This window comes from Danio aesculapii, chromosome 4, assembly GCF_903798145.1.
Source record: "Danio aesculapii chromosome 4, fDanAes4.1, whole genome shotgun sequence".
In the NCBI taxonomy this organism is placed as follows: Eukaryota; Metazoa; Chordata; class Actinopteri; order Cypriniformes; family Danionidae; genus Danio; species Danio aesculapii.
Window position 1 is genome coordinate 32,417,754 of NC_079438.1, and position 26,098 is coordinate 32,443,851.

At 38.7% G+C, this 26,098-nt stretch overlaps 1 protein-coding gene and 1 long non-coding RNA gene across 5 annotated transcripts in view; both read right to left on the reverse strand.

Annotated features, from left to right (window-relative positions):
- Nucleotides 1-26,098, reverse strand: part of iqsec3a (IQ motif and Sec7 domain ArfGEF 3a) — a 176,626-nt gene that overhangs the window by 63,065 nt on the left and 87,463 nt on the right. For all 4 annotated transcript variants that reach the window (XM_056455457.1, XM_056455460.1, XM_056455458.1 and 1 more), the window contains one exon: nucleotides 22,454-22,576. In XM_056455457.1, the coding sequence (XP_056311432.1) occupies nucleotides 22,454-22,576 (123 nt within the window). The remainder of the gene's footprint in view (nucleotides 1-22,453; nucleotides 22,577-26,098) is intronic.
- On the reverse strand, nucleotides 7,366-8,483 carry LOC130222878 (uncharacterized). Its single transcript, XR_008836546.1, has 2 exons — nucleotides 8,273-8,483; nucleotides 7,366-7,792 (listed from the first exon to the last, which is right to left on the reverse strand). It is a non-coding gene; the product is annotated as an uncharacterized LOC130222878 (long non-coding RNA).

Sequence of the window (26,098 nt, forward strand, 5' to 3'; positions counted from 1 at the left end):
GCAGTTAATAATGTTATGTAAAAGTATAATTGTCGATGTTTTAAGATTGTAAAGCAGAGCGGCCTACAAGCTCGACAGAGTGTTGAAGTTGGCTTCTGCTGATGAGACTGCAAACTAATTCAGTAAACTTTCTTTAATTGAATTTCTGACTATTGATTAATCTCTGATTTAATGCATCTGTTTGAGTAGTTTAGTTAAGCATTGCATACCTGAAGATTATGGTTTTTGTTCTACATTTTTCTTTGGTAAATCAGTTAATTGGGTTGGGGTTCAGTTAGATTGTTTTGTTATATTTATGTCTTTGTTTTGGCAACACTCCTGTTATCCGTTTGATTTGGCTATTTAAACTCACATTCTAAAATACTATATTCATTGTTTTATATCATTGTTTTATATCATTGTTTAATAAAGTGCTATTTCTGTTTCACATATCTGTTTGCTGTGTTCTCTTATTTTCACCCAGCACCAGCAGAACTCACTTAATATTTCTGATATGTTATGATATTGATACTGATAATGATATGTTCATATGAACATACAATAGGTGTGTAAATTACAGAGATGCCAACCACAGATCATGAGTTCTGTGTGAAAGTTTAGATCTCCTAAGGGATTACATGTATATTCTGTTTGTTGCAGCAGTGGGTTATATTTTTAGATGGCATGTCTGTGTATAGCAGGTCTCAAACTTGCTCTGCCATAATGATCAAAGCAGCAGCAACAGCGTAGTAGGTCTTTACCGCCACGACCAAAAACATCAACATTGCCATATCGATATTCGTTATCATACTAAATCCTGATAGTGTTCACAACAGAAATATTATAATCCATATTTATTCATCCCTTCTCTGGCTCTTTTCAAGGTTTTGGGAAATATCAAAGGCTATGCAGAGACAGCCAGGAACAGACTGAATAGTGTTATGCAACCACAGTTATATATAAAGCTCTCTGTCTCAGACAGATGCAGACATGTGCACCACTCTCTCTCTCTCTCTCTCTCTCTCTCTCTCTCTCTCTCTCTCTCTCTCTTACACGCACGCACGCACGCACGCATGCACGCACACACACACACACACACACACACACACACACAATGGCAGCTCTGAAAACTAAAGCATGTCAACAGAACTGATACTGTATATGGAACTACATTATGATTCAAAATCCCAGTGACTCTGGTGCATACAAAAGGATGGTAATTAGACATATGATTATTTGGATTATCAAATCATCACTGTTGGGGTAACAAAAGTTACCATTTGATGTATTTGAGATGCATTCTTGCAAAGATGATTCTAGCTCTTGTTCATATTGTTGAAAAATAAACTGCAGTACAGTTGTGTTTTGTTTATTTTTGATTGGTTTTCTAAGCAAAAATAAAAGATTTCCACTAAAATGTCCTTCAGTGTAACAATTCTTTATAAATTGCATGTATTTTAAATTGAAAACAAGAATCTCTTCTTCTAGTCTCTAGATTCTTTTAATTCTAAAAATGTTAATAACTTTTGACTAATTTAGCCTATTGTAATGATACTTGTCTTGATAGATTCTAGGGGTTTTCCTGAGAATATCCTTGCCAATTATGCCTTAATTTAACTTCTTGTCCGCCATCTAGACTTAAGTCAAAATCCTACTTTTTTTTAACTAATCCTACATCATTTAGGTTTATTTCAGACTTAAATTTATTATTCCATTTAGGGAAATTAAAATTGAGTCACACTTTATTTTGATGGTCCGTTTGTTGAATTACGTTACATTACATAAGTAGACTGTTAAAGTTTCTGCAAAGTTTCTTATAGTCAGTTAAATGTCTGTTGAAGGAGCAACAGATATTAAGCAGACAGACTACTCAATTGGACAATCAAAATAAAGTGTTACCTAAAATTGCAGCAAGGTGCCATAACACAGGCGATGTTTCATCTACACATTACCAAATTATTACCACAAAACATACAATAAATACATTTTTAGATGCATCTCCCTTCACACTGGACTCATTTATTGACCTAATGGCCATTTTTTATAGACAGCCTGGGTGTTAGGTTGGAATGTCAACATATTGTCGATAACGACCACTAGATATTTATGTTAGTCCACAATTTTAATGTACAAACCTTTAATAGTTGTCAAGCTGAAAGAGGCCCTTGGCCTGAGTCATACTAATGTTTAAGGATTTACTACATGACAGATTTTGTTTTAAACTGTAATTTTCTGACTTACAATTATCTTCATCAATCTATAAATAACTAATGTAATATGTAATAACTAATAAATATGTATTTAGTTATGTATTAACTGTCTCACAGAACTAAAAATATTCAATTTACTTTCATTGCCCCCTCTATCTTCTTTACACCCAGCCACTGACTTCACAGCTTGCCATGCTAATCTTAAATTATTGCTCCACAAATGTTTCTCAATTTTGTCCTTATATCTAATATTATCCTTATTTATTTTCACTCTCAGTGTCTTTTTTAGCTGCTTAATTGAGTTCATATCACCCTGTTTAAAATATTTTTGTGTACATTACAGGAGAGATTGTTGCTAGGAAAGTAAATAAGAGTTTTGTGAGGAATAATCATATTGCCCAGGCAGAAAAAGGTGCCCTCCATGCCTACGTGAGCTCATGGTGTACCTCCGAGAAGAAGGGGACAGGAGGCTTGGAAGGCTTCACCTTCTTTTTGGCCCCCACGTAACACCCATCTTAGTGGTTTAACCGCGGAGCAGGGGAACAAGCCATCTCCAGTCCAACGGCCGAAGCAGCCTGGGATAACATGGTTAACAAGTCTGATTCTAAATATGGAGCCTCACTGACAACCCTGGAGGGTGGTAATGGGTTCAGATCATCATCATCAGAGCATGTTAACCGATGATGCAGCGATGGACATCTGGTCCCCGGTGTCATCTAATGAGAGTGTAGCCATCCCAGAGAATGGACCGGCACCCTCACTTGTACAGAGTGCACTGATGAGGAGTGAGAGGTCTGCGGGTCTGAAGGCGACTGATGAGCCCCCATTGTAATCCTCAGGCCTGCCCCTGCGCTAACCAACTTGCGTGGAGCAACAGGGGTGGTGCACCCTAATGCTAAAGTACGCCGTAACCTTAGCTCAATGAGGGCAAGAACTGTCCGCGAGCACCGCCTCGACATGCTGGACCCCCAGACATGTGATGCAGTACTCGTGCCTGTCATCCGGGCGACGAAACCACCACATCCTGAAACACATGGCCGGAACAACATCTTTAAAAAGATGTGCTGCTCGGCCGTGGTGCTCTTTTAGGGTATCTGCTCTTTTAGAGAAAACTGCTCTTTTATGCACCAGTGAAATGCCCAAGGGACGGGAAAGGAGCCCATTTCAACTGCCGCTGTTGCATCTTCGCCCACACTGGTGAGGAAACTAGATTCTTCTTGAAATCAGGTTGGCAGATCAGGAGCTTTTCAGTCTCTAGTGATAGGTCTGAAGCAAAAAATTTGACTGCTCGCTCTGCGGATGCTAGCTGATATACTTTCTTAATGACTACTCACTGACACTTACGGAGCCAAACTCTACCAATTTGTTTGGCATTCATTGGCCATTTTTCTTTCTCTTCAGAGAGATCTCTTCAGAGTAATTTATTAAAAATTAAACCAGAAAAACCACTTAAAAGTGAAAATACAAATTTCATAAAGCTTGGTCTCCTAAACATCAGGTCACTAGCACCTAAAGCACTTATCATAAGTGAAATAATAACAAATAGTAATCTTAATGCACTCTGTCTCACTGAAACCTGGCTGAAACAAAATGACCATATTAGTTTAAATGAAGCAACTCCTCCAGGATTATTATATAAACATGAGGCTCGTCAAACTGGTGGTGGTGGTGGAGTTGACTCAATCTTTAGTGATATTCTTAATGTTAATCAGAGAAACGGACTTATGTTCAACTCCTTTGAAGTATTAGCGCTTAATGTTATGCTTCCAGACACTATGCAAAAACTTATGTTATCTCTCGCTTTAATCACCATATATAGACCCCCAGGACCCTATGTCAATTTTCTAAAAGAGTTTTCTGATTTTATCTCTGACTTACTAGTTAAAACTGATAAAATACTAATTGTAGGAGACTTTAACATCCACATAGATGACGCTAACAACACATTAGGGCTCGCGTTTATGGATTTACTACATTTACTAGGGATAAAACAAAACGTTATTGGTCCAACCCATCCCTTAAAGCATACACTAGATCTAATTCTGTCTTATAGAATTGAGGTCATTGATGTAGATATTATACCACAAAGTGATGATATTACAGACCACTACCTCTTACTATATAAGCTGTGTTTACCTGAAATTAGCAGATCCGTTCCGATATATCTCCCTAGTAGAACTACTGTTCCATCCACCAAAGATGAATTTATAAATAACTTACCTGATCTTTCTCTATTTCGAAATGCACCCGCATAAAAAACTAGTTTAGAAGTTTTTAGAATTGCGTACAAAGACAGTGTGTCCAGCCATGGGAGGGCTCTAAAATCTGCCAGGGCTGAGCACCTCCTCAAACTGATAGAAAATAATCATAACAATCCTAGATTCAAAATGTTCCACCGCAAATTAGTTGTGATGACTTTATGAATTTTTTCAGTGATAAAATAGAAGGCTTTAGACAGAAAATAGGAGATATTAAACTCTCTGCACCGCCTTATACTTCAGATCCAGTAAACATCCCACTGAATCAAAATAACGTACAGTGCTTCAAAATCTTAGAACAGGAAGAGCTAGATAAAATTATAAATAGTTCTAAACCAGCTACATGTATTTTGGACCCAATTCCAACAAAATTACTGAAAGAATTGCTACCTGTTATAGGAGAACCTCTTCTTAATGTTATTAACTCTTCTTTATCTTTAGGCCATGTTCTAAATCCTTACAAGCTAGCTGTTATTAAGCCTATTATTAAGAAACCACAACTGGACCCCAGCAACTTAGCTAATTATAGGCCTATTTCAAATCTTCCATTTATGTCTAAAATGCTAGAAAAACTTGTTTTGCCCAATTATGCTCCTTTCTGCAGTGTTTCAGTCAGGTTCCAGGGCTAAACACAGTAGAGAAACTGCATTAGTGAAAATAACCAATGATCTACTCTTAGCTGCTGACCAAGGGTGCATCTCGTTATTAGTTTTACTCGATCTTTGTGCGGCATTTGACACCATTGACCACAGTATCCTCATAAATCGCTTAAAGTCTACAGGTGTCCAGGGACAGGCTCTACAATTGTTTAAGTCATACTTAGCTGACCGTTACCAGTTTGTGAATATTAATGGACAGGCTTCACAAGTCAGCCCAGTAAACTATGGGGTGCCTCAAGGATCAGTTTTAGGCCCTTTGCCTTTTACAATATACATGCTACTCCTGGGAGACATTATTAGAAGACATGGGATCAGCTTTCACTGCTATGCAGATGATACTCAATTATATATTTCAACTAAACCTGACGAGATGTCTGAACCTTCTAAGCTAACTAAGTGTAATAAAGATGTTAAAGACTGGATGACCAACAATTTTCTTCTCTTAAACTCAGACAAAACAGAATTATTAATTATTGGGCCTAAATCCTGTACACAGCAGATCTCGCAGTTAGCGTTAGCTCTACTATAAAAGGTCTGGGTGTCATATTAGACAGCAATTTAACTTTTGAAAACCATATATCCCATGTCACAAAAACTGCTTCTTTCGTCTGAGAAATTTCGCTAAGTTACGAAGTATGCTATCCATCTCAGATTCAGAAAAGCTATTCCATGCTTTTATGACTTCTAGGCTGGACTACTGTAATGCACTGCTTGCTGTCTGCCCAGCATCCTCTATTAAAAAACTTCCATTAGTACAAAATGCAGCTGCCAGAGTTCTTAGAAAAATTTATCACAACACCCCAATTTTATCCTCCTTACACTGGCTGGCTGTTTCATATTGCATTTAAAATATTGCTTCTTACATATAAAGCTTTAAATAATCTAGCTCCTGTTTATCTAACCAACCTTCTGTCTCGCTACAATCCAACTAGCTCTTTAAGATCTCAAAACTCAGGGCTTCTGGTAGTACCTAGAATAGCAAAGTCGAGTAAAGGTGGTAGAGCCTTTTCATTTATGGCTCATAAACTCTGGAATAGCCTTCCTAATAACGTCCGAGGCTCAGACACACTCTTCCAATTCAAAACTAGATTAAAGACTTATCTGTTTAGTAAAGCATACATTCAGTGCACCACTTAGCGGGTTTCCACACAGGTTTCTGCATCTTGTTTATGTATACTATGAACAGCAGCTATGCTAATTACTCTCTTTATTCTCCATTTCCACCTGGGGACACTCTTCCCGAGGCCCTCAGACTATGCAGAGTCACTGATTCGACCCAAGACCAACAACAAGATGATCCCAAGGTTTCCATATCCTGAGCAGCTACTGTGGTGGTCATGGAGGAGTGGAGAGCATGAGACTGATTCATGTGACGCTCCAGGGACAGACGAGTCTTTGCTGAGGCCAGCTTCCAGCCTCCGCTGCCAAGACTGCAGCTCTACACAAGACGTTTGGCCAGCGGAGAAATTAAAATGGTCGTGCCCAACTGAGTCTGGTTTCTCTCAAGGTTTTTTTTCTTCACTTTTGCCAATTGATGAAGTTTTTTTTTTCCTCTCCGCTGTCGCCACTGGCTTGCATGGTTTGGGATCTGTTGAGCTGCACATCGTTGGATTTGCTCTTCAGTGTTTGGACTCTCAGTAGTGATTTTTAAACCACACTGGACTGAGCTAAACTGAACTGAACTACAAACTGAACTACACTGTTCCAATTTACTATGACCTTTTATGTGAAGTTGCTTTGACACAATCTACATTGTAAAAGCGCTTTACAAATAAAAGGAGAATTGAATTGAATTGAATTGAATTGATTGATCATCTTGCGAAAGCTGTTCCAGACGCACACTGTATTTCCCATGAAGGGAAAACAAAAGATTATTTGCACATGAGAAGCTCTACCTTCAAGGATAAAGGCGTTGGCTTGTCCCCGACATCAGAACCACCAACTCTAGAAATCTCATAATTTCTTCTTCTCAAAGCTCATAAGACTTACATCAACTTTTTCCGTGCATCAAGACCTGCAGGAAGGTCCAACTTCTTCCAACAACAGCATCAACAGCAGAAATGTAAATATACCACTTTCCAAAACTCTAACAGAAACCTTGACATGGTGTTTTCCAATACAAAATAATCTAATTAATCATTTGTTTATAACTGATATTCATAAATTCCAAAAACTTCCTCACTTATTTCTTAATTTAGAATAAGGTTTACTTTATCAGACTCTAGCTTGTCTTTAGAAAGGATAATTCAATCAAAAAAGTTAATTCAATCAAATTTTTTTATTTAATCATAGATTTATGCCTATGTGCTTTATTTATTTTACATTTAGTAATTTTAGTTACGGCGACACGGTAGGGCAGTAGGTAGTCGTCTCACAGCAAGAAAGTCGCTGGTTCGAGCCTTGGTTGGGTCAGTTGGCATTTTCTTTTTGGAGTGTGAATGTTCTCCCTGCGTTTGTTTGGGTTTTTCCTCCGGGTGCTCTGGTTTCCCCCACAAGTCCAAAGACATACGGTACAGGTGAATTGGGTAAGCTAAAATTGACCGTAGTGTATGTCTGTGAATGAGTGTGAATGAGTGTTTCCCAGTAATGGGTTGCAGGCGGAAGGGCATCCGCTGCGTAAAACATATGCTGGATAAGTTGGTGGTCCGTTCCATTGTGGCAACCCCAGATTAATAAAGGGACTAGGCTGAAAAGAAAATGAATGAATGAATAATTTTAGTTACCCTTGTTTATTGTTTGTCAATAAATACTTATGTAATACAATTGTGTCTACCGTGTGGTGATAATACAGTAGTTGGCTCTACAAGTCAGATGATCTCACTATCCTTCAGATTTGGCCAAATATACTCCTTTGAAAATTTGTGTAATTCAATTAACAATCTGTTTTGTTAATTATTGCAATAATGGAAGCTGTCACTGGTTCGCTGTTTAAAATGAATTATTTATCTGTTATTTATACACACCTTAAAAAAGGAGTGACCAAAATCTCAATATTATTTTTAAGGCTAATTTTAATATTCAAGTAAAACCAAATAAATTATCGCTACATTATTTATGCCCTATGTGAGGCTAAAATATCAATATTAATATGAATACCAAAATATTGATGTTAATATTTTTGATAAATTCAAATCAACATTACAGAATGCTTGGGTAAAGATCATACATAGTGATGTTTAGTCTTTATATTCTCAGCACAACTTCTCGGGTAAACAAGAAGTGGGTTTTTGAAGCTTTTTGGACTCAAAAAGTTGAGTGTGGTTTGCAAAATTGTTGCTGAGTGGTTTGCAAAAAGTTTCTTGTGTTGCTGCTTGAAGGGTAGATGAAATTGGTCATCCTGCAACCATTACACCACTGAATGTCTGCAAGAAGAAACAAAGAAGCCTGTAAATGAACTTGAGCTACTAATTCAAACACCATAAGCCCGTGCCCCCCAAAACAGGGCTCTAGACTAAATTTTTGCACTGGTGCACCACAAAAGTCCACTCAATTTTTTGACCGTATCGCATTGTATACAATTAAATACAAATATATATAAAACATAAAAATAAAAAACCTGAAAAATCACATGTATATAAGTATTCACAGCCTTTGCCGTGAAGCTCTAAATCAAGCTTGGGTACATTCTGTTTCCACTGATCATTCTTAAGATGTTTCAGCAGCTTAATTGGAGATCACCTGTGGTGAATTTTGTTGATTGGACATGATTTGAAAAGGCATACACCTGTCTATATTAAGTCTCAGGGTTGACAGTGCATGTCAAAGCACAAATCAAGCATGAAGACAAAGCAATTGCCTGTAGATCTCCAAGACAGGACTGTCTTGAGGCACAAGGCTGGGGAAAGTTAAAGAAAAATTGCTGCTGCTCTGAAAGTTCCAATGAGCACAGTGGCCTACATCAGTCGTAAGTGGAAGATGTTTGGAAACACCGGTACTCTTCCTAGAGCTGGCCAGCCATCTAAGCTCAGTGATCAGGGAAAGGGGCCTTAGTCAGGGAGGTCATCAATAATCCACTGGTCCCTCTGTCTGAGCTCCAGCATACTTCTGTGGAGAGAGGAGAACCTTACAAGACGGCAACCATCTGTACAGCAATACAGGCCTGTATGGTAGAGTGGCCAGATGGAAGCCACTCTCTGTCTGCAATTTGCCGAAAGGCTTCTGAAGGACTCTCAGATCATAAGAACAGAATTCTCTGGTCTGATGAGACTAAAATTGAACTCTTTGGAGTGAATGCCAGGTGTTTGGAAAAAACCAGACACCGCTCATCACCAGGCTAATACCATCCCTACAGTAAAGAATGGGGGTGGCAGCATCATGTTGTGGAGATGTTTTTCAGCAGCAGGAACTGGAAGACTAGTCAGGATAGAGGATAGAGGATGAATTCAGGAGACATCCTGAATGAAAACCTGCTTCAGAGTGCTCTTGACCTCAGACTGGGGTGACAGTTCATCTTCCAGCAGGACAATGACCCAAAGCACACTGCCAAAATATTAATGAAGTGGCTTTACAATAACTCGGTGAATGTCCTTGACTGACCCAGCCAGAGCCCAGACCTAAATCCTATTTAACATCTTTGGAGAGATCTGAAAATGGCTGTACACCGACGTTTTCCACCCAACCTGATAGAGCTTGAGAGGTACTGCAAAGAGAAATGGGCAAAAACTCCCAATAATAGGTGTGCCAAAGACTTGAGACTGTAATTGCTGCCAAAGGTGCAACTAACAAAGTATTGAGCAAAGGCTGTGAATACTTATGTACAGTTGAAGTCAGAATTATTAGCTCCCTGACATTTCCACAATATGTCTAATAATATTTTTACTTCTGGAGAAAGTCTTATTTGTTTTATTTTGGCTGGAATTAAAGCAGTTTTTAATTTTTTTATGAACCATTTCAAAACTATTAGCCCCTTTTAGCAATTTTTTAGTCTACATAACAAACCATCGTTATACAATAACTTGCCCAATTACCATAACCTGCCTAGTTAACTTAATTAATCTAGTTAAGCCTTTAAATGTCACTTTAAGCTTGAAAAATATCTAGTAAAATATTATTTACTATTATCATGGCAAAGATAAAATAAATCAGTTTTTAGAAATGAATTATTAAAACTATTATGTTTAGAAATGTGTTGAAAAAAAATCTCCGTTAAACAGAAATTGAAGAAAAAATAAACAGGGGGGCTAAAAATTCAAAAGGGCTAATAATTCTGACTGTATGTTTTTAATTTTTTTTAAATTAGCAAAAAAAAAAAAAAAAAAAAAATCTTTTTTCACATTCTAATTATGGGGTATTGTGAAAATGAGTTAAATTTTTACATCAACAAAAACATATTGGTAGTGCACTTGTTTAATAAAAATCTTTAGGATTTTAACATTAAACATGCAATAAACTGTCATAAAAAAAAAACTAAACCGCAAAATATTTGTATTTACAAGTAAAATTAAATATTATACTAGGCCTACGTCCATAAAGCACTAACATTATAACTAAATATTAACTAATAACTAAATTAGACAATACAACTAAATTAGGCAATATAATCCTATTTTTTATTACAACAAAAGTGATTTAGCAATACCACACAACTGACAAGCCTGCCGCAGAAACAAAGCAACCACAGAAACCACAGTGATCACTTTTTCCGAAGTTAGGCCTTTCTTTTTTGCATTTAATTACTGTACATTTTATGTAAAAAAAAAATCAATAATGAATAGGCCGACAAGAGTGTATCATGTGTGTGTGTGTGTGTGTGTGTGTGTGTGTGTGTGTGTGTGCGTGCGTGCGTGAGTGTGTGTGTTTTCCCACCAAATGCTTGTGTCCAGTCTTTTATCACTGTAGTTACTTTATCTGTCTGACAATAGACTAATTCGGCTTTTAATCGAATAAAAAGACAATTTAGATGAGTCAATATTCAAAAATTGTAAAGTAAAGTGTAAAAGTAAAGTGACGTGCGGCAACACATCAAATCTGAGGTCTCATCTCATCTCTCTCTTGCTGTCATCCAGACATCAATAACATTACGTAGATGCCACACAAGCGCCAAGTCGTGAAACTGAGACTGGTAGGCTACCAGCTGAAGCCTTTGCAAAACCCTTTAGAATACAGCACTAAAATTAAAAGCCATAAATATCTTTGAGCCAAAAAGTCTATCTATAAGATATCTGTAAAAAACGCATTAAAAGCCAGTGTTACATAGCTATAAGTTGTGTAGCCTAATAATCATATTAATTCTATTAAAATAAAAACCAGCACACAATTAATTGCATTTATTGTTTGATAAAATATATACTGAAATGAAAAATTGGGTGGCTAGTTTGTATTAATGTGTTTTAATATTAATAAAAAAAAATATGCTTAGCCTATTTAAGCTTAATGGCTATACGCTGCCAACAGGCTAGCCATTCAATAAATATTATTTTACTGTGTATTAGGTTATAAAGTATATTTTACACACACACAAAAAAAAACTAAATATAGCATGTCTCACTGTCATTTAAAACATGCAATTCATAACACATAAGAGCTGTAGGCCTATAGCCTATGCAGTGTAAACTTTACATGGAGGTGTTGGTCAATAGCTATACTGCCCACCATGTTATGGAACTCCAATATCGCTGAGGGAGACTACGTTACCCGATGGCCTCCATTACTTTAGAGATTAAAAAAATTAAAAGACATTTTAAAACACATGTCATCTTGCCAATTGATAAGAAGATAGAGCTGTGTAGCGCCATCATGCAACGATAAGATAGGTGCAACGTCCGATTTCGATCGAGTCTAAACCACGTGATTGGGCCCGATTTCCAATCAAGCGATCAGATCTAGACATCCCTAATCGGCATGTTCCCAACATCAGGACCCCCATCTCCAGAAATCTGGAAAGAGTGTTCCAGACTAGCCAACCTCTGTCAGAGGCCTTGGCAGAGTATGTTTCAGTATCAGATACTCTAATTCTAATTAGATGTTTTAACTGATATTTATTTAATAATATCAAAAATGTCCTCAGTTGTTTGTTATTTTAGAATAAGGTTTACCTTATCAGACTCTAGCTTGTCTTTAGAAAACATAACAGAGTAATTATTCACAAATCTTCAACTTAATCACCATCATTATTCATCCCTATGCACTTCATTTATTGTCCATTTAATAATTTTAGTTACCTTACTTATTTATTACAATTGTGTCTCTGTTTTGATTATACAGTAATTCAGATTAGGGATGTGCACATCGATGCTTGAGTATCTACATATCGATACTCAGAAGCTTTTAAATTGGTATCAATATTTTTTTTAAGTATCGATATTTTAACTATATTTTTAATAATTTCTTCATAACTAAATGTGTAGAGGATTGTGGATACGTGTGTGAATGTGTGTGTGTGTGTGTTTGAATATATATATATATATATATATATATATATATATATATATATATATATATATATATATATATATATATATATATATATTGTGGCGAGTATACTGATGCAGTGATCACAGCAGATCAATCACAGCTGGGAGTCATCAAGGGACACAGATATAAGCAGCGTCGGAACAACCAAGGGTGAGCTTCATTTCTCCTAATGACTCCAGCGCTAACCTCTGTGTCTCTCTCTTTCTCCTAGCGGACTCAAGCAGCTAACCTGTTGAACCACCGCCCAACCCATCACGGCCCCACTCTCCATCCCTGGAGCACCTGCTCGCGTCCTGGCCTTTACACTCTACCTGTAAATAAATCACCCTCCGGGGAAAAGTCTGTTCAACAACCCTCTGTGTGAGTGTTTTCCCTCTAACTCGCCACAACTGGTGGAGAATGCGGACAGAAATAGAGTGGAATTAAAACACAAACAGACTTACCCGGTGAAAAAAAAAAAAAAAAAACCCTGCTGTTCTAACTTTTCCATTTTGTGTTACAGACGAGGCATCCGCTCTCCCTCTCTCTCCCTCTCCCTCGTGTGCTTTTTCCCGGAGACAGCATGTCCATGGAGGAGGTCATACGCCACCTAGCGGAAGTCACCACTAGACAGCAGAAAATCTCAGAGCAGCTTGCCGTAAGACAAGAAAGAATGTAACATCAGCTCCTCCAGGCGGCGGGACGGGTACCCCTCCCTGAGGTGAAGATAAATGCACACCAACATTTAACCAAACTCAGCGACCTGGACGATATTGATGCCTACCTTCACACTTTTGAGGTAATCGCAGATAGAGAAAAATGACCAGAAAAGGATTGGGCGAAGCTATTAGCCCCATTCCTGACCGGTGAAGCTCAACGAGCATATTATTACTTGGAAGCCCCAAAGAATGATGATTATGGAGCGTTAAAAAAGGAGATATTAGCCAGAGTGGGGCTCTCTGCGATTAGCGCAGCCCAGCAATTTGCCATCTGGACATATGATGAGAAAACTCCGGTGCGCACCCAAGCTGCCCAGCTTTTACGTCTCGGCCAACTGTGGCTATTAGGGGGGGACCCCTCTGGCATCCAGGTCGCTGAGAAAGTGGTTATTGAAAAATTGCTACGAGTATTACCCAGACGGCTACGCGGACTCACCAATAAGAGAAATCCTGGATCTTTACCCGCTTTGGTGGAAGCTGTGGAGCTGGCTGAGGCTCTCGTGGCCCGCGATGCTGGAGAGAGAGCGGCTCTGCCACCCCGGAGGGTACATCCACCATGGCGACTCGCGAAGGGTACATCAAGGCCAGTCAGCAGACCGGCGGTCCCCAGCCCTATGGACGAGCCGATGCCCACAGAGCCACCAGCGCACTCGACCCCGGCCTGGCTCATGGGTTGTGTTGTACATCGCACCATCCCCCCCGAGGCCCCCTCCCTAAAAGTCTCTCTTTTTTTTTTGATTGTATATTTTTTATTTGTTTTTCAAAAGTTAACAATACAGAACATCAAAACTAAACAACAAACAAACTAAATTAAAACACACATAGTGTATAAAATAAATAAATAAGTAAAATAAAAACAAATAAATAAAAAGGGAGGAGATACAGTATAAACCAGTGGAAAAAACTATTTTGTCAAATCATGTGGTACTGTTTTAATATAATTAAAAAATGGACTCCAAATCTTTTTAAATAATTCACCCTTTCCTCTCAAGGAGTATGTGATCTTCTCTAATGGTATACAGTTGCAGACTTCTGAGATCCACAGTCCAATCGGTACATCACTGTCTGTTTTCCATTTCAAAGCAATGCATTTTTTAGCTATTGTCAGCAACATTTCAGTAAGTTTAATAGCATAATTATGCTGGAGATTAAAATTTGTATAATTGCCCAATAAACATATCTCTGGATCCAATAGAAAAACAAATTCCATGAATCTGTGATATGATATTGCACACCTGTACCCACAACACTTTCACTTTAGGGCACAGCCATGTAGAATGCAAAAATGTACCTTCTTCTATATCACATCTGAAGCAGAGGGAAGAAATACTGTTTTTAAATTTGTGTAATCTGGATGGAGTGTAATAAAGCTGGTGTAAGAAATTAAACTGGATTAGTCTAAATCTGGAGTTCAAAGTTGAGGTAACCCCATCTCTACATAGCTGACTCCACAGGTCATTTTCTAGTGTTATTCCCAAATCCTGTTCCCATCTAGTTTTGGACTTATCAGAGTCAGTCAAAGGATGTCTCAGCATCAAAGCATCATATGTTCTTGAAATTGTTTTATGTAACGGTTTATCAGAGAAAACAAGTTCCTCCATAGTAGTTAAATTGGGTATCTTTGGATAATTTTTAATTTGACCCTTAAACAATCCCTTAGTTGCAAATAACTAAAAAATTCTTTATTGGTCATGTTATATTTATTTTTTAATTGTTCAAATGACATTAAAACACCATCATCAAAACAATGCTCTAAATGCGTAATTCCCTTATCTGCCCAAATTTTAAATTTTTTGTTTTTATAGCACATTGGAAGCAATCTATTCCCCCATAAAGGTGTTTTGGGAGAGAGAAACGTGTCTTGTCCCAACATCAACTGAAGTTTGTTCCAGGTCTGAACTGAATAGATAATCATAGGATTATTGGTTCTAGTTTTTATCAATTTTTCATCCCATGTATATAGTATATTAGTGGGACAGTCCTCTTTCATCTCAAATGTCTCCATAATAAGCCATGCCGGGTAAGGGGTTTCTGCGAACATCTGAGCCAGAAACCTGGATTGGGCTACCCAATAATACATCTTAAAATTGGGGAGTCTCAGTCCCCCTTTGCTGTAGTCTAAAGCCAGTTTGTCAAGGCCAACCCTTGGGGTTTTTCGATGCCAAATAAATGATCTTATTAATGCGTTAAGAGAAGTGAAGAAGGATTTAGGTATTGATATTGGAAGAGAATGAATACATATAAGAATTTGGGCAAAACATTCATTTTAACTGCATTAATTCTACCAAATAATGTGAGTGGTAAATCCATCCAATTTGTTAAGTCTCTGCCAGTTTTTTCTAAAAGATTAGCCAAATTAAATTTGTAGAGATGTTTTAGGTTGCCATCTACATGTATACCCAAGTATTTAATGCCAGCAGGTGAAGATTTAAAAGAAAATGTATTTAGTGAAGTATAATCAAAACCTGATAATGGCAAAATTTCACTTTTATCGATGTTAACTTTATATCCAGAAAAAGTACTATATGACTGTAACACATTCTGTAAATTAGATAGAGAGTCTACAGGGTCAGTAAGAAACAAAAGAATGTCATCGGCAAACAGAGATATTTTTTGTATTTCAGGGCCAGTTTTAAAGCCTTTTATGTTAGGATTACATCTAATAGCCTCAGCTAGAGGTTCGATCGCGAGGGCAAAGAGAGCTGGGCTGATCTGGTCTACATCCTCTATACAAAGGTATCGAAGAAGAAATAATTCCATTTGTAATAATTTTAGCTTTAGGGGATTTATAAAGTGATTGAATTAGCTCTATGTATACAGTTCCAAATCAAATTTTTTTAGTACTTCAAATAAGTATGACCACTCAACTCGGTCGAAAGCCTTTTCAGCATCGAGAGAAACGGCTATCCCTGGTATATGTTTTTCTTTAGCAGTGTGAATAATGTTAAAAAATCTCCTCAGATTATTTTCACCTAATCTCCCAATTACAAAGCCGGTTTGATCTGGATTAATCAATTGAGGAAGTCGAGTTTCTAATCTTTTAGCAACCATTTTAGTGACTAATTTATAATCTACATTGAGGAGTGAAATTGGCCTGTAGGAGGCACAGTTCTTTGGATCCTTACTTTTTGAGTATTACTGAAATTGTAGCATTTGAAAAAGAATCTGGGAAACTTTTTTCCACCTTAGCCTGATCAAGAACATCCATTAAATATGGCACAAGCAAATCCTGAAACTCTTTATAGAATTCTGATGGAAAACCATCTTCACCTGGTGATTTATTATTAGACAACAGATTAATAGCTTCAATCAGTTCAGAAGTAGAAAAAGGTTGATCCAGACTAGATCTGTCTTCCTCTGAGAGATATGGTAGATGGACTGAGGAGAGGAAAGCTTCCATTTGTGACTGATCTATACATGATTGAGAGGTATATAATTCTGTGTAATATTGCTTAAATACATCATTAATTTCTACCGGGTTGTATGTTTCCTTGTTACCAGTACTAATAACATTTATTGTTCGTTTCTGTTCCTCTCGTTTTAATTGCCAGGCCAAGACTTTCTGAGCTTTCTCACCGAGTTCGTAATAACGTTGATTAGAGTAAATAATAGCTTTCTCTACTTGGTAGGTGTTCAATTTATTGTATTCAATCTTTTTGTTTAGTAATTCCTTATAAATATCCTTTGTTTGCGATTTGTGGTACAATTTTTCACGTGCTAGGATTTCAACTTCTAAAGTACTTAATTTAGAATTTTTTCTTTTTAACAGCCCCTTAGTATAGGAAATTATTTGACCTCTAAGATAAGCTTTTAGAGTGTCCCATAATATAAAACTATTGGAACATGAGGGTTTATTTGTTGAAGTAAAAATATCAATTTGTTCCCTCATAAATTTATGAAATTCCAGTTGTTTAAGAAGAGTAGGGTTTAGTCTCCACCTGTAATTTCCTTTTATTTTCTCTGGAATGGAAAGTGACATTACAAGGGGAGAATGATCACTCAGTAATCGAGGTATAGATATTCAACATCTAGCACCCTGTATAGAAGTTGAGAGGGCAACAAGAGATAATCTATACGAGTGTGTGTATTATGGGGATGCGAATAAAAAGAATAATCTCTTTCTTGTGCGTGTTCTTTCCTCCATATATCCACTAAATTCAGATCTTTCATAAATGTATTAGTAGATTTACAGTAGCTGCTTTAGAGAGGGGCACTGGTTTAGTTGAGGATCTATCTAGTATATTGTCTAGAACAAAGTTAAAATCTCCACCTACCAGAAGTGAGCCTGATGATTGAGCAATTTGGAGAAAAATATTTTGCATAAACAAGTGGTCATCAATATTTGGAGCATAAATATTCAACATCGTCCACTGTTCAGAATACATATGTCCCTGTATCATTACACATCTTCCTGAGGGGTCAAGGATTGACTTTGTAACCATAAATGGTATATTTCATTTATTAATATAGCAGTCCCTCTTGATTTAGAATTAAATGATAATGCAAATACCTGGCCTACCCATTCCCTTTTTAATTTCTTATGCTCAGTCTCTGTCATATGCGTTTCCTGCAAAAAAAACTATCTCTGCCCCCAACTTCTTAAGATATGTATAAACTCTTTTCCTTTTAACTGGACTATATAGACCCTTCACATTAAATGTAATTAATTTCAATGGTTTTAACATCTGTACTCAATAAAAAAACATTTTAAAACCATATTGAACTTCATCCAAATTGAGCCAGACTCTCCACAGATTTGAAATGTTGAAGTACCTCCAAAAGAAAAGTGAAAAAAAATAAAGAGAAGAAAAAGAAGGAAAAAGAAAAAAAAATGCAAGTATAAAACCTTAACATAGCTACTGAACCAAAACTTTACAGCAGCCAAGAGAAAAAACTGTTGAGAAACGATTAGCACGTACTTCACTGTACTTTCCTAAACCAAAATTAAATCCCAACCACGAGCTCACCTTGCACATAGCACTGATATGAGCAAAAGTCACTGGTAAAGAATTGTGTCCAAAAGTATTGTCCCGAACATTTAGTGTTGTTGGTCAATGAGAGGGTCAATGCCACTTTTAGTCTATCGTCATGTAAAATCCTGGTTCCCTCAAAAAAAATTAAAATAACACAATAAATCCGTCAGAGCCATTGCAAAATCGCATTCGTCCCCCGGAGGATAGCAAAAATATTGCTTCGTCCGGTGTATTACTAATGCTTAGCTTCTTAGACTTTACACACCTGAAACTTGTCTATAGCACTTGTTCACTGCTGCTCTTATAGTTGTGTGCTCTTATAAAGAGTTGTGTGCTCTTATAAAAGCGTCTGCTAAATGACTAATTGTAAATGTAAATGTAAGATACAAACAGCCACGTTGGATACTGGGAGCGCCATCACCCTGGTACATCCTTGGGGTAATTAGACGAAAAGGAGAAAGCAAAGCCCGAATACCCATAACTTGTGTACATGGGGATACGCGCTATGTACAAGCACAGAGGGTGACTATTACAGCTAAGCCAGGTAGCTGGCCCATCAAAGTTGGGGTGGTTCCAGATCTCCCAGTACCCCTCCTCCTGGGCCGAGACTGGACGGGGTTCGACAAGCTCCTAGCGCTTCATAATACTCCAACGGCTCGTCCTAGAAGACAACCAAAGGCTCGGGCCCGGCGGGACCGCCAGCCAGCATTACTGGCCACCGAAAGCGACAAAGGGGGTGAGTCTACAATTTCGCCTAACCCATATTTTGATCTTTTTCAACAGATCACTACAGGAGGCGATTTCGGGAGGTCCCAGCGAGAGGATCAAACATTAAAAAAATTGCTGGCCCCAAGTAAGAACTGTAGATGGGAAGGACCGATTTTCCACCCCTCACCCTCTCCTACACATTATAGTCATCAGTGGTCTGCTGTACTGCGTCGCAGAGAGGCGGGGGGAAAAGAAAACCCTGTTGGTGGTTCAAAAGAACAAAAGGGAGATCGTATTAGAGCTGGCACATACTCACCCAATGGCCGGTCATTTTGGAACAGGAAATACCGTGAAAAGAATCCGAGACCGATTTCACTGGCCAGGACTGGAAGGAGATGTGAAAAGGTACTGTCAAGCCTGTAACACCTGCCAGCAAACATCTCCCCACCGACTTCCCCCCAGCCCTCTAATACCATTACCCATCATTGATGTACCCTTCACCCGCATTGGTATGGACTTGATAGGGCCTTTGCCGAAGTCGGCCCGGGGGCATGAACACATCCTTGTAATCCTGGATTATGCCACCCGTTATCCCGAAGCGATTCCCCTGAGGAAAGTCACATCGACAGCAATCGCAAAATAATTATTTTTGCTGTGCAGTCGTGTGGGAATACCGGCGGAAATACTGACTGATCAGGGCACCCCCTTTATGTCCCGGCTGATGGCCGAGCTCTGCCACCTCCTGAAGGTTAAACAACTGAAGACATCGGTGTATCACCCTCAAACGGATGGCCTCGTTGAACGGTTTAACCAAACCCTGAAATGTATGCTCCGCCGAGTGGTGGCAGAAGACGGGCGCGACTGGGACATCATGATCCCGTACGTATTATTTGGCATCAGAGAGGTACCCCAAGCGTCCACAGGGTTCACTCCGTTCGAACTGTTATTCGGCCAACAACCCCTAGGCTTATTAGATGTGGCCCGGCAGGCATGGGAGCAGAAGCCAGCACCCTATCGATCGGTAATTGAACACGTACGGGACATGAGGGAATGCATAGACAAAGTAATTCCTATTGTCCAAGATCATCTACGCGAAGCCCAGTGCGCCCAGCAACCGCGCTGTATATAACCGGCCTGCCCAACCAAGGGAATTTCATCCAGGTGACAGAGTGATGATTCTTATACCCACCACCACATAAAAATTCTTAGCATCATGGAAGGGTCTGTATGCGATGGTGGAGAAGGTCGGTCCGGTAAACTATCGGGTACGTCAGCCGAAGTTCACGAAGGCGTGAAGAACAACTCTATCACAGAAACCTAATAAACATTGGATAGCACCCCCTGGCCCCCTGGTGGCATTTACAGAAGAAAATACACCAGTGGTCCATATAGGAGAACAGCTCTCAGCTACCCAGAAGGGGGAGCTCCAGGCCCTGGTTGGTCAGTTCAAGGATGTGTTCTGTGAAAAACCGGGCAGAACGTCAATCATACACCATGACATTATTACTCCACCAGACACCATCATCCGGCAAAGGCCTTATCGAGTGCCAGAAACTCGCCGGCTGGCTATAACATAGAGATCGAAAAGATGTTGAAGTTGGGGATAATCGAACCTTCACGTAGCCCGTGGTCCAGCCCCGTAGTGATGGTACCGAAACCCGACGGCACCCTCCGCTTCTGAAATGACTTCAGAAAGCTGAATGAAGTGTCCAAATTTGACGGGTACCCCATGCCTGCTGGACAGATTGGGTGGAGCCCGATTCATTTCAACACTGGACCTCACCAAAGGTAATTGGCAAGTACCCCTTAGTCCAGAGGTCAGGGAAAAAAACGCATTCTCTACACCCGGAGGACACTGGCAGTACCGGGTTCTTCCCTTCGGGCTCCACGGGGCCCCAGCCACATTCCAGAGAATGATGGACATCTTGTTGCGGCCCCACCAGCCATATACAGCAGCTTACCTCGATGATCTGGTTGTCCACTCAGAGTCATGGGAAGAACATCTATCCCGCCTGCGGAGGGTGCTGTTGGATCTGCGACTGGCTGGACTCACAGCAAACCCCGGACAGTGTCATCTGGGTCTAGAAGAAGCCAAGTACCTGGGTTTCCATATAGGAAGAGGCCTCATTCAACCACAACAAAGTCGAAGCACTGCAAAACTCCCCACAACCAACGACAAAAACCCAGGTACGTGCATTTCTGGGATTAGCGGGCTACTATAGATGTTTCATCCCTAACTTCTCATCCTTAGCCAGCCCGTTGACAGCCGGAGAGGATAAGATGGAGCCCAAAAGCAGAAAAGGCATTCCAGGCACTAAAGACAGCACTCACATCCTCTCCAGTACTACACGCACCAGACTTCAGCTGCCCCTTCATCCTCCAGACGGATGCTTCTGACTCGGGCCTGGGGGCGGTCCTCTCCCAGGTCCATGACAAAAAAGAACACCCCATAGTATATATAAGTCGGAAGCTGACAACAGCGGAAGCCAAGTACGCAACAGTGGAAAAGGAGGCCCTGGCAATCAAGTGGGCAATCCTGGAGCTGAAGTATTACCTGTTAGGAAGATGGTTCACCCTTGTAACAGATCATGCACCCCTCCAATGGATGGCTACTGCAAAGAATAATAATGCTCAGGTAACCAGATGTTTTTTATTGCTCCAGGATTACCACTTTAATGTTCAGCATCGAGCCGGGGCCTCCCACAGAAACGCGGATGGGCTATCACAATTGTGGTCAGGATGGGCAGGTCTGTCAAAACATTCACCCCCTCCTCTCCTAAAGTGTTCATATTTTCATAGGAAATCCAGGACATATGTATTGTGATCTATGGAAGCTTTTATTTTGATATATCTTGGACCATTATACAAATTTAAACTTTACTACTCTACTTTAAGCCACTATGGTTTATACATGTGCTATCAGTAAATTTATTGATAATTTAAAATATTATAATGTTGTGTATGCACAACTTCAGGATATTATAATGTTGGAATTATCCACAGCTTGAGTGAACTTGGTACAAATGAGATTAAAGATCTGGACTTCAGCTGCTGACAAAATCTCCATGTTTATTGCACAAAACAATGATTAGGAATTGATACTTGATACTGTTCTTTGTTTTTGTTTTTTTGTTTTTCTGTTAACTGCTATTCGTTGGATACTCCAAATTAAAGAGACTGCAAGGCAGGGGGGAAGGGGTAGTTGAATTGATATATTTCATTACATTGTTTTCAAAGCCTGTATGTTTTGTTAACAATAATAAAAAATACAAATATATAATAAAAATACTGTGTATGATCACTTTTCAATTTCAATAAATACTGCTCACAATAAGTATGTTGTTTCATTTTTACATAAATACACGTTATGCTGAATGACACATCATTCATTTATTTATTTTCCTTCGGCTTAGTCCCATTTATCAGGGGTCACCACACACCCCTGGACTCAAACTAGTGTCGTGAAGCAAACATACTGAATCCCATCAGCTGCTCTTATTTTTCTCTCACACATTAAGCTGTTTATGCTTGTCTGTAAGAGAGAGAGTATCCCACCTGAATGCCTCTATCAGTTTCTCCACTTTCTGTGCTTCTCCCTGCACACGGATATGAGCCTGAAACTTCCTCAAAGCCTCATCCAGTTCCATCCCAGAGAAATCCATCTCGTCCACCACACAGCTAGCAGAAAAAAACAGAAGAAGAGAGTAGAAGAAAAAAAAAGCTATTAAAGCAGACACATAAGATTAGAAGAAAAAGGTTCCACTGATGTCAGACTAGGTGTAAATTGCTCGTCAATGGATATCTGAGGCCTAACCTGCTCTTCTTTGAAATATTTATGTATTGCTTTATTGACTGTAAACTGCATACATTTATTTAAATAATTTGAACATTTTAATAGAGCATTTTTATTTTGACAGTTTAAAATATCTGTAATACAAAAAGTAATGCATTTTTAGCAGTTAATCAGCTAATGGTCTTTAATTATACTTATATCTATTATTATTAATAACTGCTATTATTAACATTGAAAAGAGTTATGTTGCATAATAATAATAATAAAAGGGCGACGCAGTGGCGCAGTAGGTAGTGCTGTCGCCTCATAGCAAGAAGGTCGCCGCTTCGAGGATCAGCTGGGTCGGTTGGGGTTTCTGTGTGGAGTTTGCATGTTCTCCCTACATCCGCGTGGGTTTCCTCCGGGTGCTCCGGTTTCCCCCACAGTCCAAAGACATGCAGTACAGGTGAATTGGGTAAGCTAAATTTTCCATAGTGTATGAGTGTGGGTGAGTGTGTATGGATGTTTCCCAGAGATGGGTTGGGATGGAAGGGCATCTGCTGCGTAAAACATGTGCTGGATAAATTGGCGGTTCATTCCACTGTGGCGACCCCAGATTATTAAAGGGACTAAGCCAAAAAGAAAATGAATGAATAATAATAATAATAAAAAGTGTTAATAAAATACATTTTTGTACATTTTTTTAATAAAAAATAAGGCTTACGCAATCACCAGCTGGCTTCCGTTACAAAGGGCAAATATAGATGACCAAAACATAATTCACTAATTTTACTCATACTCCTTTTATTACTTATAATATCCAAGGTATTGACATTATTATTAAATGCTACTTTTGTGCCTTTCTTAGCTTTTTTCTCGCCAATTTACTGGGTTAAAATATTAAATTATTCCATCTCCACCTGCTGGTGAAAGAGCAGCTGGCGATCTTCAATCTGCAATCTATTGCATTTCCTGCAGTTCCTGGATGTAATGTTGAATTTTAACAGTCGAATTTGAGCCACTGAATTTATGGAAGCGAATATTTGAACTGAAATAAAATGAACTGAAAATTGCCTTTTTAATATTATACATCGTATTTTTAAAGGGTATTGCATATTTTGTAAGTGAAATCTGGAAATTGAATATGAATTATTGAATTTATAAGTATGAAAACGTGTTTGAAATATTTTTCATTGAAATAATCACAGCTTAAATAAACAGATATGTTAAATTTCAGGACCTAAAAATACAAACCCTGAAATTCAAGTCATTAAAATGCAAGAACTTGTTAATTACGTGTATTATTTTTTTCAGTTTGTGCTATTTAATACTTTGGGCATTTATTTTGTTCCATATTTTTTATAATTGATTATTGCTATAATTTCTGTATTTGACAAATTTGAAAAGTAAATGGTATGCTAAAGGGCAAGTCTGTATGAAGTCTTACTTATGACCTTCAGTTAGCTAGTTTGCTAACTCATGCCTGTACTCTCTTACATACATACAGTTTATTTACTTCCTCGCACCTAACTGCACCCTTTATATTGTGTTGTAATTTGTTTTGTGCGGGTCCACTGCCCGCCCTCTCTCTCTCTCTCTCTCTCTCTCTCTCTCTCTCTGGTGCATGCTGGCAGCGTGAGGTGTAGCTGAGTGCGTGTTTGAGAGCGTTGAGTGATTGCTTTTTCTATCTCTTTTCTTATTAGCTATTCTTTTTTTCTCTTTTTCTTTTTCCTTTTTGTAGTATAGACAGTATAGAGAAAGTTTTTCCCGTACGGAAAACTTAACAGACGCCGGTATGTCGTCTGTTCAAGTTCAAAGAGCGTCAGCTCTGTCATTTCGGAATGGATGCAGGTGTGTGGCAGACCCTGGAGTGACAGTGGAGGATATCCTCCAGATAATAGGAGAAAAAGTCGGTTTTGAAAACATCGTCTCGGCTTCGCGGATGAACAAGGCCGTGGTTGTGTTTTTAAAATCTTAATCACTAATAAATGAATTGACTGTGAGCGAAATATGGGTAAAAGAGGCGTTTGTTCCGATAACCCCTCTATCCGCTCCAGCAACAAAAGTTACCATCTGAAAAGTTCAACCTTTTTTAATTAACGAGGCCATTCTAAAAGAACTACAATGTTTTGGTAAGATCACTAGCCCTGTTAAAGCGATTCCGCTCGGATGCAAAAATGCCACGCTGAAACATGTTCTGTCTTTTAGGCGGCAGGTTTACATGTTTTTAAACTCCCCAGAGCGCACATTGGAAGCGTCCTTTCGCATCATTCATGAAGAGAGCTCCTTCATGATATATGCCAGCACAGAAAGTATGAGGTGCTTTGAATGCGGAGATTTGGGGCACAAACATTTTGTTTGCCCCCATAAAAATGAGCAAAGCGCTTCTTCCCAAGATGAGACGAGAAACGCGGACACATTGAGATTTCAAGGGAGAGACGAAATGACAGGACAGGAAGAGATGAGTGAGCTGGATGTTAATATTACTGGCAATGTGGAGAAACCTGGCTGTAGTACTGATAGCAATGCAGATGTGAATAACGCTACATGTGATGAATGTAAAGCTCAGAGTGATAATGAAGTTGTGTGTGAGAGTAGTGCTACAGGACAGGAAGGTGGTTTAAAGGAAAGTTTTGATGAGGAAATGGAGGGGTTGTCACAATGCACTGATGATGGACTGAGAGAAGATGATGAACAATGGTCTGAGGTTGTGAAGAAGGCTGATAAGGATCTATATACTCTAGATCAAATTAATTCCTTTCTTGATAAAACAAAAGGAAAAATCGGTGTTGAGATAGGTAATTATTTTCCTGATTTAGACAAATTTGTCTCTTCAGTTATGTCTATTAGGAAGAAACATAATTATGATGAGTTGTCTCAACAGAAACGCTTTCGTCTGAGGAAACACTTAACTAATATACGGTCAACTGGAAAGATAGGAAAAACAAGGGAAAAATCGAAATAATTATGATGTTTAAACTACTTTTTTTTCCTCTTTGTTTCCCTCTCTCTCTCTCTTTTCTATATGGAAACCTTGAGGGTGGGTTCTTTAAACACAAATGGTTTGAGGGATGAGAAGAAGAGAAACTTATTGTTAGAATCCATAAGGATAAAGCAACTAAATATTGTTTTTTTGCAAGAGACCCATAGTAATTTTAATAATGAAGCTGAATGGGGTTTGTGTTGGAAAGGGGAGAGAGCGCTTAGTCATGGGACGAACCTTAGCGCTGGTGTGGCTATATTATTTTCCTCTGCTCTAAAAGTTCAAATTCTAATGATAACTTTCCTGTTTATTAATGTTTATGCTCAAAATAATGGAGCAGATAGATTGAAGCTTTTTTCTAAATTAGAGTGTTTTTTAAGACAACAGCAAGATGGGGACTTTATTATAATTGGAGGTGACTGGAATTGCACTTTAGATTTTAAAT